The 13744-nt window shown below is 39.0% G+C and overlaps 1 protein-coding gene across 4 annotated transcripts in view; it reads left to right on the forward strand.

Moving 5' to 3' along the window:
* CHRM3 (cholinergic receptor muscarinic 3) overlaps nt 1-13744 on the forward strand; it is a 285912-nt gene that overhangs the window by 146221 nt on the left and 125947 nt on the right. For 3 of the 4 annotated variants that reach the window (XM_055714898.1, XM_055714899.1, XM_055714901.1), the window contains exon 3: nt 8724-8826. The exons of the other annotated variant lie outside the window; for it this stretch is intronic. In XM_055714898.1, coding sequence (XP_055570873.1) covers nt 8729-8826 — 98 coding nt within the window. In that variant the 5' untranslated portion in view covers nt 8724-8728. The remainder of the gene's footprint in view (nt 1-8723; nt 8827-13744) is intronic. 4 annotated transcript variants of the gene reach the window in all.

A 13744-nucleotide genomic window follows, 5' to 3' on the forward strand; every position in this document is an offset into this window, starting at 1 on the left:
ATACTTTGTAATTTTAGGAGTCTGATTTGTTGATTAAATTGTCAATTTAATGACAGAATGTGGCATGACATAAGGGTTTCATGTCAGGGTTGTTCTCCTTCCAGATATATATATTTTTTTTTTTTTTCTTTCCTCGCTTCCTCGTCCCTTCTCCCCACCAGCCGAAACTGGTTATCTTTTAGTTTGTATAAACATTCAAACAAAATTCAAGATACTGATAGGGTAGAAATGGCTGAGCTGCTTTTTCCAATACTGAAGTTCTGTATGCTAATTCGATTAAAAAAATTAGTAACAGATGTTTAACTTCAGTTGCACAGAAAGCCATAATGCAGGTGATCTACAGAGGTTGGCACATTTTCAGACATGGGCAAAGGCATCTTGCAATTCCAGAGCTTCCTTGTGATGCTCACCCATAGGGGATCAGTAGTATGTCCCTGCAGTGAGCACTTCTCTCCGTTTTTGCTCCTCAGCCCTGATGCCTCATGGCTGTTCACACCACCACAGAAAAGCAGTGAGCGATAAGTTGCATTCCTTAGCAATGAGAAATTTTACTTACAAGTCAAAATCAGCAGCTTTTCCTACACTGGTTTGTGTTATGTTAGATGTTGCTGTCATCTGTAAATGGTACTTTACTAGATATATATACAGTCCTGGGGCTTAAGTAGAGTTAGGCTGTCATATACAGAAGTGCAGATCTCCCTGTTGTGCACCAGCATCCAAAATGGGCAACCTGTGTCTTTGGACATGGGCATCAGAGAGCGCAGTGGCTGCCAGGCCATGCAGAACTCCCTTTACAAGGTAGCAGAAGCATCCTGCTAAAGCCTGAGGTTGTTGCCCACAACAGCTTGGACATTTCACACTGTATGGAGCTGTAGCCTGTGGGAGTTTGTTTCGATCCTAGTTCACCCAAAGAGCAACCCTTCAGGGCTCCCTGCTGTGGACCAGAATGGCTGAGCTGCTGCAGCCACCTCTGTGGTGCTGCTGGGAGACGGGGACAAGGCCTGTGTTCAGCCCATGGCGGCTCCCCTGTGCCGCCCCGTCCCCCTGGCGCTGCTGCCTGCCCTGCTGTGGGGCCTCCATGGGCGGCCGCCCTGCCCTGCCCCGTGACCCTGCTCCAGCCTGGGCCCTGCGCGGGCCGCAGCTCCTGCAGGGCACGTCCTGTGGCTGTGACCCCCCCGGGGCTGCGGGGTGACCCTGCTCACCCTGGGCTGTTCACACTGTTGCGTCTCACAATTTTTTAAAAGTTATAAAGCGTGTTGCCCGTCCTGAGCTGCCCTTCCCGTGAGGCAGCCAGGTGCGGCTGCGGGCCCCGCCATGCCCTGCGGTGGCACCTCAGAGCCGCTGGAGCCGGGGCAGCCCCTGCCGCTCCTCACAGAGCCCCCGCTGGCACCTGGGCACGAACACCCACAGCAGAGGTAAACCCAAGCCCTGTTCACTCAATTTATTTCATATTCGAAGTGAGATTTGTACGTGGCTCATGCCACCGCTACCACGTTTGCTGTGTCCCTGAGGTGTGCAGGAATGTCTCTCCCCTTCTCGGGGACGCCATTTGTGCCTCTCCCTTGGGGTGCCAGGGGATAGCCACAGTGGCAGGAGATGGTGCAGATGCCTCCATCGAGTGTGCCAGGGTCCTGCCCTGGGCCCAGGAAGCCACCCGCTGTACAGGGAACTGGGATTCAGGCCGGAGCTGATGCCCGCCGGCCGGGCTGCCAGTCCCGCAGGGCTGCCAGGCCTGGCCAGTGTGTGGGCAAGGTGGCCCTGGCCGCAGGTCATGCCCTCACCCTGTGGCAGTTTTACAATGATCAGTTCCTTTCTGAGCTGTAAGGATTTAAAATTGCTCTTTAATTTAAAATACATTTTAAAACGAAAAGTGATTTCTTCAGGTCCACAAATAGATTCAGTAAAACTTCTTGGATACAGAAGTCTAATTCCAGCAGATGCAAATGCAGCTGTTGTGTCTGTAGCTCTTGGGTGTGGAAGGAGCTGAACATTTAATATTTCATGACCTTTTTTGTTTGCTCAGAGACATAGTTTTATATGTTTGAATATAAAAGCTGCATTGCAGCCACTGTCTGGGTTCATTTAGGGGGTGGTTTATGGTTTGCGTGTACATATTGTTAACTTTTTTGACGTAGGAGAGTAGATTTTGGTAGGTGAGTGTGGGAGATTATTGCCTCTTGCCAACAATTTCTCTCTTCTCTGTGCTTATAAACATCTTTATCAACCCCATAATTTCTCATAAGAAGTTTCATTAAGACAATTGTTGGGTAATTTTGTGTATACTTCATACAAAATGGAGTTTAGGAAGGAATTCATTATTATTGAGATTTTCCTCTTTGCCTAGCAGGCATAGTTGGGAAGGAGCAAGTTATGGGACATCTCCTACTTGGGTACCCCACTGAACAGGCAGCACATTTCCATTAACAGACTTGCCATCCCTTTTCAGGAATGTCCATCTGCTTCCAACTTATAAAGCAGCATATTAATCGCACTTCATTCCACTGCCTCATATGATAATTCAAAACTTTACTTATGCTTTTCTACTCTCTCAGACTTAACACACCAGGTATGTATCTTGTGTACATGTCACAGCCAAATATTTCCTGAAATATTGAAATTTCTTTTGGTTTATGAGATTTTTTTGTTATTGTTGTTGTTTAGAGAAATCAGTGACACTGAAAACCATGAGAGGGGGAAACATCTTTCTCAGTTTCAGTGATAGGTGGAGAAAAGGCTGTCTGTAAGGGACTCATGAATAGCTTAAAACTTTTGACTAACTGTTAACAGTGAAACTCTGTATGGAAGAAACAGAGTGGTATGTTTGCTCAGGACGGGGTTTTTTTTTTTCAGATAAGGTTGACTTCTGTGAGAAAGAGTATGTGGGTTTTTTCCATGTGTATATATCTTTAGTGGAGCCTGAATGGCTGGATGGATCAGAATATTTATAGTCTGAACAGTGGATGAAAGGGATTTCAAGAAACAGTTATTACAGTTACTGATTTATGATCGTGAGAAGCGAACAATTGGGATGGATTCATCAAACCAGATTTAAATGTGCTGTGTAATGGATGGAAGTCATGAGCTACTTCTAAGGCTTACTTCATCGCATCCTCGAGCCAACAACTGAAATACATCAGTTCTGTTGAATCATCCTTTGATGGCAGCTTTTCCTGTGTTGACTGCACAGTCTGTACAGCTCAGAGATACATGCCTATAACTGTGAAGATATCTATAGTTAGTGGGATCACTTCCTAGATTATTGATGCCGATAACTGTATACCAAATAAGTGAGCTTCCTGATTTCATCTGTTTAGCCATGATAATCTTGCAACGTCATGTAAATTTATACATGACATTTAACAAACTGGTTTTAAAAAAATAATCTTTGTTTTCTTAAAAACAGATGTGCTAGAAGTCAGGCGTTCAGTAGGCACCCAGAGGAATCAAAATCTAAGAGAGATTCTAATCACTTCTCAGATTTTAAAAAGCCCTTGTGATTACATATCAGATACATAGAATATGTAAGTGGTAAAGAGCAATTAAACTGAAGTACTCTTCTAGTCATTGTGTTTTCCTGAATGTTTTCCTTTTTCCTAACTGCTTGTGCTACTGTATTCAGACACTGTAGTACACTTATGAGATGCTTTGTATATGAGCTGAACTGAGTTGAACACTTCTACACTGAGCAGATCTATTTCCAAAATAGCCACTCAATTTGCCAATAAAACACTGAAGTCACGATTCTAGAGTCAAACAAATGTGATATGTCTAGGCTGAACAATTTTTGAGCTATAAGACTACCAAATTAAAATCATACCTGAAATAGCCTGATTTTGTTTTACCATACTCCTCAGAATTTCAAAATACAGTTAAACCTTCTAGTTATTCAGCAGCTGAAACAGATTTGGCTGAGCCAGTACTATGAATTGACACCTCTTTTTTGAGAACATTGTCTAAATTCAATATGTTAATAATTAATTTTTATCTCAGTTAAACTGGATTATTTTTATAATTATAATTTTCAGTCATCCTCTAAAAATACAAGTTGAATAAATTGAACAAACCGTTGTCTGACACTAAATTTGTCCTTTTATTTTGGCCTTATGGAATTTCTGCTACAACCTCAGAAACGCAGAAGATGATACAGTTCAGTGGTGACTTAGTTGACATTTGCACAATACAGGAAGAACTTTCTTTGTCGCTACTGTTTAGAGCAGACACAGGGCATCAATTTGTCTTTTAAGTCCAAGTTCCTAGAATGAGACTGTGCCTTCTTCTTCCATTTAATGTATAGGGTATTCTAGAACTGTTCTTTCTTAATGTAGCCTTTTGAAGCAGTTCAACGCAAAATGCAATATTAACATGTTTATTGGGCTATAGATGGTGATCCCATTGTTTCAGATTGTGTGAAGGGGACCACTGATAGCCAGTGATTGCAATGAGGTCTTTGAGCACATCAAGCGATTCAGCATTTTAAATATTACTTCCATAACAAACATGGAACTTAAATTGATCTTGTGCTTCTTTTAAACTCCATTTGACAGGTCTAGCCTCCAAACTTCAAGAAGTGAGTTCACAAAGACATTGGCAAAAAAAAAAAAAAAAAAAAAAAAAAAACCCAAAAAAACCCTGAAAATACTTCTCCAGTACATTTCCAGAAAAAATTGTAAACAATTTTGTTTCACTTTTGGTTTTTTTTTTAAAAAAGAGTTCTATTTTTAATGTGTTTTTCTTATTCTACCATATATTCTTCTAAATGCATGAGCCATGATTACTATACTGATAGTGCTCATTTTTGAGCTATCTAATCAGAAAGCTGTACAGTTCTGTAGTACCTCAACTTTGCAGATCTCTTACCTACTTTTGACCTGTGCTGGCTTGAGTTGAGTTGGCAGCTTGTGCTTGGAAACTGGCTTGATTCTTTTTGTCAGTCGTACAAGAAAAATCTCTTTTTATGAATGGACTCTTTCCTTAAGGTAAAAAACGAACTCTTAAGAATGTGAAAATAAATAAACAACAAAAAACATGTTCCCAGCAAGCAATGCTGTTTTGAGCTAGGTGTGGCATGTTTTCCTCGTATCAGTGCAGGGGTGCTTTTCAGTGTATATACATTGCAGTTGCAGTCTCTTACCATCCAGCTTTGATCTTGTCTTGGTCCAGAATGATTTTAACCTCTGTCTAATGAGATCTAGTGAAAGACATGCAAGGCAGAGACACCTCTTTCAGCTTGCAGCCTTTTTTGTACCTGAAACTCAAGAATCAAAAGATTCTCTGCCCTTTAAAGTCCATTGGAAATAGAAACTGCAAGGCTGATATTACAATATGCCTTTTATCTGATTTTGTGAAGTCATCAGGGTTATAGCCATAAAACTATTAAAATGCCTTTCATCTGTGTAAGGTAAACCTATAGGCATTTTTGAGGATGATAAGCGTGATTTGTACAGTGTTGATTTAATTTTGGCATGGATCATTTTGGCAAGAAAGTACAAATATGTAACTACGTCTCTCCAATTTTTTTTCTTTCCTCAGGGCAAGACCAAAATTGCCCAAAGTTCATTTAAAAAAAAAAAGGTCCCATAAAGTCACCTTGACCTGTTGATAAACACTCAGGTGAAATATCCATCTTATCATACACATAGTTTTACTAGTCTGTGAAATTTATTTCTGATTGTGAGAAACCTACTTCATGATATACAGGAACTCAATTTCCAAGTGCAGGTTCATCTTCAGCCTGGGTTTTTTGGGTTTTGGTTGGTTTTGGGGTTTGTTTTTTTTTTGGACAAGCGCCCCTGAAGGAATAGAGGAATAATGAACTATATCAACTCAGAACAGTTCAAACCGTTGTTTTCCAGGTGTAAAATCCAAATCAACCTTCCATGATTTTATCCTGGGTATTTAAGATGTTAGCAACCACATTTTATGATGTGTATTACAGGTCCACCCTCTTATTAACATATAAGCATCTACTTCCAAATGCTTTCTGTCAGATAACAATCTTTCTTTCTTTTCTGAAAGAATCAAATTGGACCAAGATGGAAAGATGTGTGGGGATAAAACTTTGACGTGTTTGCTTCAAATGGACGCACAAGCTGAATTGCCAACAGATTTTGATTGCTTTTCATAGAGGGTAGAGTTTATTAGTTTTGTAGCTGAATATACAAACAGCACAAGCTTATTTGAGGAGTCTTTGTTTATTGTAAATTAGGGCAATGAATTCCAAAGTTATGAGTCACAACCTGCATTGTTGGGGGAGTAAAACTGGATTCTTGATAGTAATGCCATAAAATTAAAATATAGTAGAAAATTACTGGGAAAAAATTTCTTTATTGAGAATAGCTTGAAAAGCTAATTTAATAATGAGTTAGTTTATTTCAAGCTAAAAACATAATAACTTGATAAGAGGGAAATTATTAAACATTATTAAAATTCCAGTTTTAATTGTCAGAAGCTGTAATTCCTCAACTAAAAGGAGGAATTTGCAGTCTTAAAAGTGACTTAAAACTGGCTTTGGCAATGAAGCAGATTTTTAAAAATTATTTTTCTGCATTGATAGTGTGAATGAGTAATGCTTTTCATCCTTTCTATTTTCTATATAAAAAAAAGTAATTGAACTATTAATTTTTAAAGTGTTTCTAAGTCTAATTCTCATTGTTGTTTCATGGGTGACCATACATAAGATTTCCACCAAGGACCTTTTAGAACTTCAATTCAACAATAGCCAGCACATGCTGTGCAAGTTGTAGTTTAATAGAAGAGTGAATGACTAAGGTGTAGATTCACTGCCACATCACTGAAGTATTGAAACCAGAGCTGCTATTTTGAAAAGTCTGGAACCATCTTTCCTGATCCACAAGATTGAGCTCTGCCACCAAAGGCTCCGCAACACCTGTACAGACCTGCATCGCTTTAGAGTGAAAGCTCTTTCCATGTGGGAGGTGGTTAAATGATGCACGTGAGCTCCGTGGCTGCTCCTTGCCTCTGAGTTTTGCTTTCTTTGCTGGTGACCTTCGGTGCAGACATGTTTCCTTAAGGGTGCTGCACGTCCTCTGCATTGTGGGTCTGGGAGCAGTGGCAGAAACAGAGTTTGAGTAGCAGTGTAATGGCTCAGCAAAGAAATGCCTAGCAAAAAAAAAACGCTTCAGGAACTGGGTTTGGAGTGATTGTATCTCACCTAAATGTTGGCCTGGGTGGAGAAGGGTATCAATGTCTGCTCTTATGACAGTTTGCCACTGATGTGTCCAGGCTCCTTCCAGTTAAGAACTGCATGGCACTCTTTCTAAAACAAATAATCTGTATTCCTTCCTTCCTGGCTGTATTTCATCTGATCTTGCTTCCATTCCACTCATTCTTGCAAATACAGCCTCTCTTGTCTTCATTTGGTGTAAGGTTTGCCTCTGCTCTGATGCATTGTGCTTCTTGGCTGTGCAGGGTTAACAGAGGGCATGGCTGTCTTCCAAGAGAGCGTTTTACCAGAGGAGGGAGAGACTTTCCTGCTTCATGATGTATCAGAGCTGTCTTATAAGTGCTGTGTTGGGTAGTAAATGTGTATTTTCTTCCGTTCTGCAAATGAACTGGAATATAATCTCAGTCTAGTTCTGTTAATAATCTCAGCCTTGTTGTTGTTGTGGGTTTGGGTTTTTCAGTTTCAGGGTTTTGTGTGTGTGTTTGTTGGTTGGTTTTTGGTTGGGTTTGTTTGTTTGTTTGTTTGTTTGTTTGTTTGTTTTGTTGGGGGTTTTTTGTCCCCCAGGAAACTGTGCATCCAGCATAGCCAGTCAGTTCCCTTCTCTGGTCAGCTGCTTCTTGTTATAACACCTGGGAGTGAAATCCTTCGGCATGCTGATAAAGGCTGAGACACTGAGCAAACACATGGAGCATCTGTTGATTCAGCATCACTCTTCTGCGTTTGTTATTCAGAGGGGTCTTGAAGCCTTAGGCTGCAATGGCAGGCAATAAATGAGTGAGGGCACATGGTTCCACTTGGCTCTAATTATATATAATGAAAGGGAACATGGTAGTCAGTGGTTAATCAGTCTCCTACACTTCTGGCTTTAGTAGTTTACCATTTTTGCAGAGGAAAGTGTGTTGTTTAGGTTTTTATTATTATTTTTGCTTCCTCTGTAGTTGTGTCAACTTTTAAAAGCAACAGTATATTAAATGCAGCTGAAAATGTAATGTATGGAATACGTTAGGGGTTTTTATTTTTCTAGCTTTTTACATTTTTTATATGAAAATTAATATTCCAAACCAGCTTTCTAAATTGGTTAGCTTGAGAGACTGTTGAGCTGCTTCTGGTGTCTGGGCAAACTCAGCATCCCATCTCTCTCTCTGCCCAGAGGTGCCAATTTCCAGGCACAAGCCAGCAAAGCTCCCTTGCTGACTCAGCTGCAGACTTATGTGTGCTGTCTTGGAGAAACTGTTACCCTCATTCCAATTTGGTCACTGGGTTTGAAAAATCATGCGTAGCCCTTTGGGGGTAGGTGTGAGCAGCCCAAAGGCTTGTCAGTACCACTTCTCCAGATTTGTGATACATGCACAGTTTAATTGTTCTATTTTCGGCTAGGTCTCTAAGATTAAAAAGAATAAAATATTTAGCAATAGAAAGTATTAATAGTTTTTGCCTTCTCTTGGTCCAAAGGAGGCCTTTGGCTTGTATGGCTGTGCCTCCCCCGTGTGTCCATAACCTATTTTAATAGTTTTTCTTCTCTCTTTTGTTTTGTTCACAGCCTACATGCTGACATACTACCAGTTTTGTTTCCAAAAGAGAAGTTCACAGAGCTACACAGTGCCTGATCCAACTAGCCACTTTGATGTTCCTCACTGGACCATGTAGGTAAACTTCAAAGAAACATATATAGTCACTTACATCTTTCCAAGCATAACAGGGAACAGCTGATTTTTGGCAACAGTGCTCACTTTGTGAAGTCATGGCCTTTTGTAATTCATGGACTACAAAATCATTTATTAAGGCCCTCCAACTTTGCAATGTGTTTTATCATCAACAGGCACACAAGTGTAGACCGTCATATGTCACGATGTGTTTGGTCTCCTTGTCACATCAATTTTAAGTTTTTGAGGGTTCTGGGAACACTGTGATGCCTGTCATTCCTGTAGGTGTACCTGAGCTAACTCTTAACAGCAGCTGCAGCGGCGCACATTTCAGCTTAGACATAAAATGTGGCAGAGATATTGAATAAATTCTCAAGCAGTTGGCAAATCTTGAGCTTTTTGTTATTACAGCTACGCAGCCAGCAGAATAAGACCTACCCTGTAAGAGGTAGGCTGAACAGGTTTACGTGAATGAACCCCTATGCTTGTCTTTAAGAAGAGTAGTGCAGTGGCATGGTACTGGTAATCAGGAGAAAGATGCCTTCAGGTTATTCTTGTTGATCACCACGAGCTTCTGCACAAACCTTCAAGTTTTCTATGAGTTTCAGAAAAAATAAAAAAATGCAGCCAATATTCTACCTCCAGGATTTCCCTGCAGAATAATTCAGTCTTTCTATAGCAGAAGTGAGAATCCAACAATTTGAATTCAATTTCTTGAAAAGTGTGGTTTCCCTTCTGAGTTTGATATGCTGGCTGGGTTTAGTTTCAACAAGTCATTTCCCTCTGTGAGAGTAAACCTAGGGAAAGAAGTAAATTGTTCTGATTAAATTGCCAGCATTCATTATCATTTTACTACTTTCTCCCTTGTATGTTATGCTGGTTTATGTCTCAGTTGCAGTGGCATTTAAAATAATTTATGAGTCGGTAGGCTGCAGCGTTTATGTCTGTGTTACAGTTGTTCTTTCTTTTATGTTCCTCACACATTTCTGTAAAACTTCCACCTTGGTTTGCATTTCTAATTTTGTGGAAGTGAACTATAAACATGGAAATATAGCAGTGGTTTAAAATGACCTGTATTTACACATGCTGACATACTCTCCTTACGCAGAAAACAGCTCTCCTCACATACTTGCTTTGGGGACTGTGGCGCTGACAGCTTATTGTGATTGTTTCTGGAGTGCCCTGAGATTTCAGTCACTCAGTTCTATCTGGAGAAAGCTTCTAACCAAGCCGTCTCAGGAAATCATTTTCATGCTGGCTGGATCTTTATGGCTTCAATACTACCAAAGGTGCCTCAGATGAATCCTGAAACAATGCTGACTCCTGCTTTCATATCCTGAAATTAGGACATGGTATCTTGCATGCTGTTACACAGCTGGCCATATTCAGTCACAGTTGGTGTTGCCTTTCATTATGTGTTGGCCATATTCCAACTTTACTTAGATTTTTTTTCAGGTATTTTGTATAAGGTGAAAGGTTGTGGGTTTGTTGGGTTTTTTTTTGTTTGTTGGGGTTTTTTTTTCAGATGACAGATTTTCTATTAATAAAATACTGAAAACAAATTTTCTGGTTTAGTAGTTAAAAGCAAATTGTCTCAATTCAGAAGTGGGTTACTAGCTCTGAACTGGAGAAAAGATTCATGTTCCCTGTTGTATCAAAAATCTTCCCCAGTCGTAACTGATGGGCAGGAAAACAATCCCAAAAGACATTTATCATGCTGGAGACGATATCAAGTCTGAGGAGAATCCTTTTCTGCAGATACCAGTGGCACAGCTATTCCTTGGCAGGACATTTTTAAATTGGTGCCAAAATTCAGAGTACCCCAAAGGAATTGGAAGTGAACTGTATTCAGTTTTGGCCTAAAAGGAAAAAAAAAATACATGAATTCATATGATTAACTTCTGCAAATTTTATTACACTCCACATCTCTTTCCTTATATAAACATTTGCCATTTAGACCCTGATGTGGCAGTGGGGAAACAGTGAGCAAAAAAGTAAGAGGTTAAAGCACCAAAACCTATAATCCTTGCAATATAGTAACAAAGTTTTCAGAAAGACAGAAATTAAATTATCTTTTTTTTTTCTTTTTTCTTCTTGATACCAAGTTAACAAGAACAAAGCCATTCATGCAAGTAAATCTAATGGTTTGCTTTAGATTTACACTGCACTGTCATGCTACCTCTTAAGGGATTATATGTATGAAGAAATAATAATGTGCTTTACTGCCCACAAATGTTCAGCGCATTAAACAGAATTTGTCAGTTCATCTGAACACATTACATTAGTCAAGAAGAACATCATCATTTTGCATAGCAAAGGTACATTAGCTAAGCTGTTCGGGCTGTCAGAATCTTAAAATCTTTCCTCTTCAAAATGCAAGAGTGATGGTCACTATGACATGCATTTGTCATTTAACACAAGTAATGCTTTTGCTTTGGTAGCTTTTAGCAAAATATAGATGTTTGCAAAGGTTGTGGTACAGGTCGGCTCTCTAGTACAAAACGCAAATTCTAACACAATTGCTGTAACTTTCAAGGAGGAACTAGATGATGTCTGATCTAAGAAGAGCCAGAGGAAATGGCCATTCTTAGAATGTTTTACAGCAGTATATTTATGTTGATTATTTATTTTTAAAAAAGTGTTAAAATTTATTTGTATTTTTTAAATACTCATAAATGTGATTTTTTTTTTTCTTTTTTTTTTCTGCATTTAAGTATCCATCTGTAGCTGTGATATTGACAGAATCTGCTATCTCAAACAGAAGTTTAACTCCAGGGCACTGGTGGGTTTTTTTATACAGTAGTGACGCAGAAATATTTGCTCCTATACCTTATCTCTTGAAAAATTATTCAAGCTCTTAATCCAAAGCTAATAAGAACTTGCATTTTTATTTATTTATCTGTTCTTTTATTTATAGATTTTGGTAGTAGGTTAGAGTAGAAGAGTAGCTTTGACAAAAAGAACAACCGGTTCAAAGCATACGTAATTAGTGACTGCGGCTGTCATGAGTTCATGGCGTAAGCAGTTGCACAATCAGCCAAATCTTACAGTGCTTATTTTCCTAGTCCCTTTGAAGTGACCTGGCCTGACATTATTTCAGAAACATCACAGCTTAGACAATTGTATATCTGTGGCTGGTTTGTTGAGTTATTGGTTCATCCATAAAGATAGGGTACTATTGTGCTTTAAAAATAAGATCAATAACGAAAATTAATTTTCTGGAGACAATTTCCTCTTGTTTCTAGTTATTTAACTGAGTCTATGCAGTACCTATTGATGGTAAGGAGACCACGTAGACTGGGGTTCAATTTATTCATTCATAGTTTCTTACATATTTGTAAATAGACTAATTACTTGGAGGATAAAAGCAAACTGGTCATTTGTAACTCGCATCCTGAAAGAAAGTGTACTTTTTGTACTAGAATTAATTTTTTGGAGGATTTGTGATTTAAATGAAAGATGGAAATATTTACATACTTAAATTTAAGTTTACAAAATATACTTATTCTCAGCTGAAAGTCCCTCTAGGGTATAGTGTACAAATTTCTTCTTTCATTAGATACATTGAAAAGCCAAGTGGAGTGATTATGGCTGAGTTCCATTCCCTCTGAAAAAAAACCACTTTTTTTTTAATCAACAAAGATCTTTCCATACCTTTTTATGGAGGGAAGGCTATCAGGTTTTGGAATTACAAATTTGTATTTCCTCTGGCATTTTAAAAAAATCTTGGGGTTTCATGTACTGTACTTCACAAGACTGATCATGTCTAACTTTTGAGGACTGACTAGTTTGCAGCAGTAGGTGGTATGTGAGATACAGACTTCAGGAAGAACATGATTTCCATAACCACTTCAAAGGAAATACATTATAAATAAAATACGTTTCTCTGGGGGCTTACAAAACCATTCTGTTTATAATTTAAGTTGGATTAAGCTAAATAATATAGTACAGTAAAACCCTCAAGGGAAAAATACTTCATTTAAGTTTCAACATTACCTTACTTCCATTAATTGGAAGTATTTTACTCTGTCTTTTAATAGTTTATTTTTCACTGAATATGTATAATTAAAAGTATTGTCATTATAACAAGAGTGATTTTTTTCCCATTTTGCGTTCCAAGCCCTTCTGTTCAGTAGATCAGTATAGTTTTATTTGTCTACCTTTCTTCATTTCTGACTGCTTTATTCCTGGTGACTAACTCTCTGAGCATCAGTGTATGACAGAAGATTACCATCGCTGTGTCACGCATGTTCAACTTAATCAAACTCATAGTTGACCTGAGACTCTTAACCAGCCTGTTGTTTTGCATCAAAACCAGTTAGCGTGAGGCTTTCTTCTGTTGGAATATTTTAGGGTCTGCTCATCCAAACCGTGCAGCTTGCTTCTTCCAGTATGTTCACAGGGGTAACTGTTGAGTAGGAGCTGCAACACAAGCAAGAGAACCATTAGTCTCCTTACTTTATAAATGTAACTTGGAGGCAAAGAGGATATGCTGTACATGCATGCATACATGCGTACATGCATGTGTGTGTATTTTGTGTATCTACGGTTTTAAGGTCATACTTGCGTGTGCATGTGATTTGCTGGTGTACATGTTTTCCTTTCTTTTCTTGCCATAAATTTATGCCTATTCAGTTTCATATGGGAACCTGATAATGACATTCCACTTTAAGTCATATGAAGATGACTTCCAGGAGAAGGGTGACTAGGATAGTATTGGAAAACCTCAGTGAACGACCTAATTGTAAGGGTGATTTATTCCACTTCCTTTTTCACTCCATGACAAGAGACCATCCAGGCTGAACTAAATCAGGTTATTGTTCTTAACAGCATGGAAGGCAGTAAATCTGTAGTGTCAAGCTCCTCTAATATTGACAGCTTTGCAATAAGGGTTTCTGTAGAAACAGTCTGAGCACAT

The sequence above is a fragment of the Falco cherrug genome, chromosome 6 (assembly GCF_023634085.1).
Source record: "Falco cherrug isolate bFalChe1 chromosome 6, bFalChe1.pri, whole genome shotgun sequence".
Lineage (NCBI taxonomy): Eukaryota > Metazoa > Chordata > Aves > Falconiformes > Falconidae > Falco > Falco cherrug.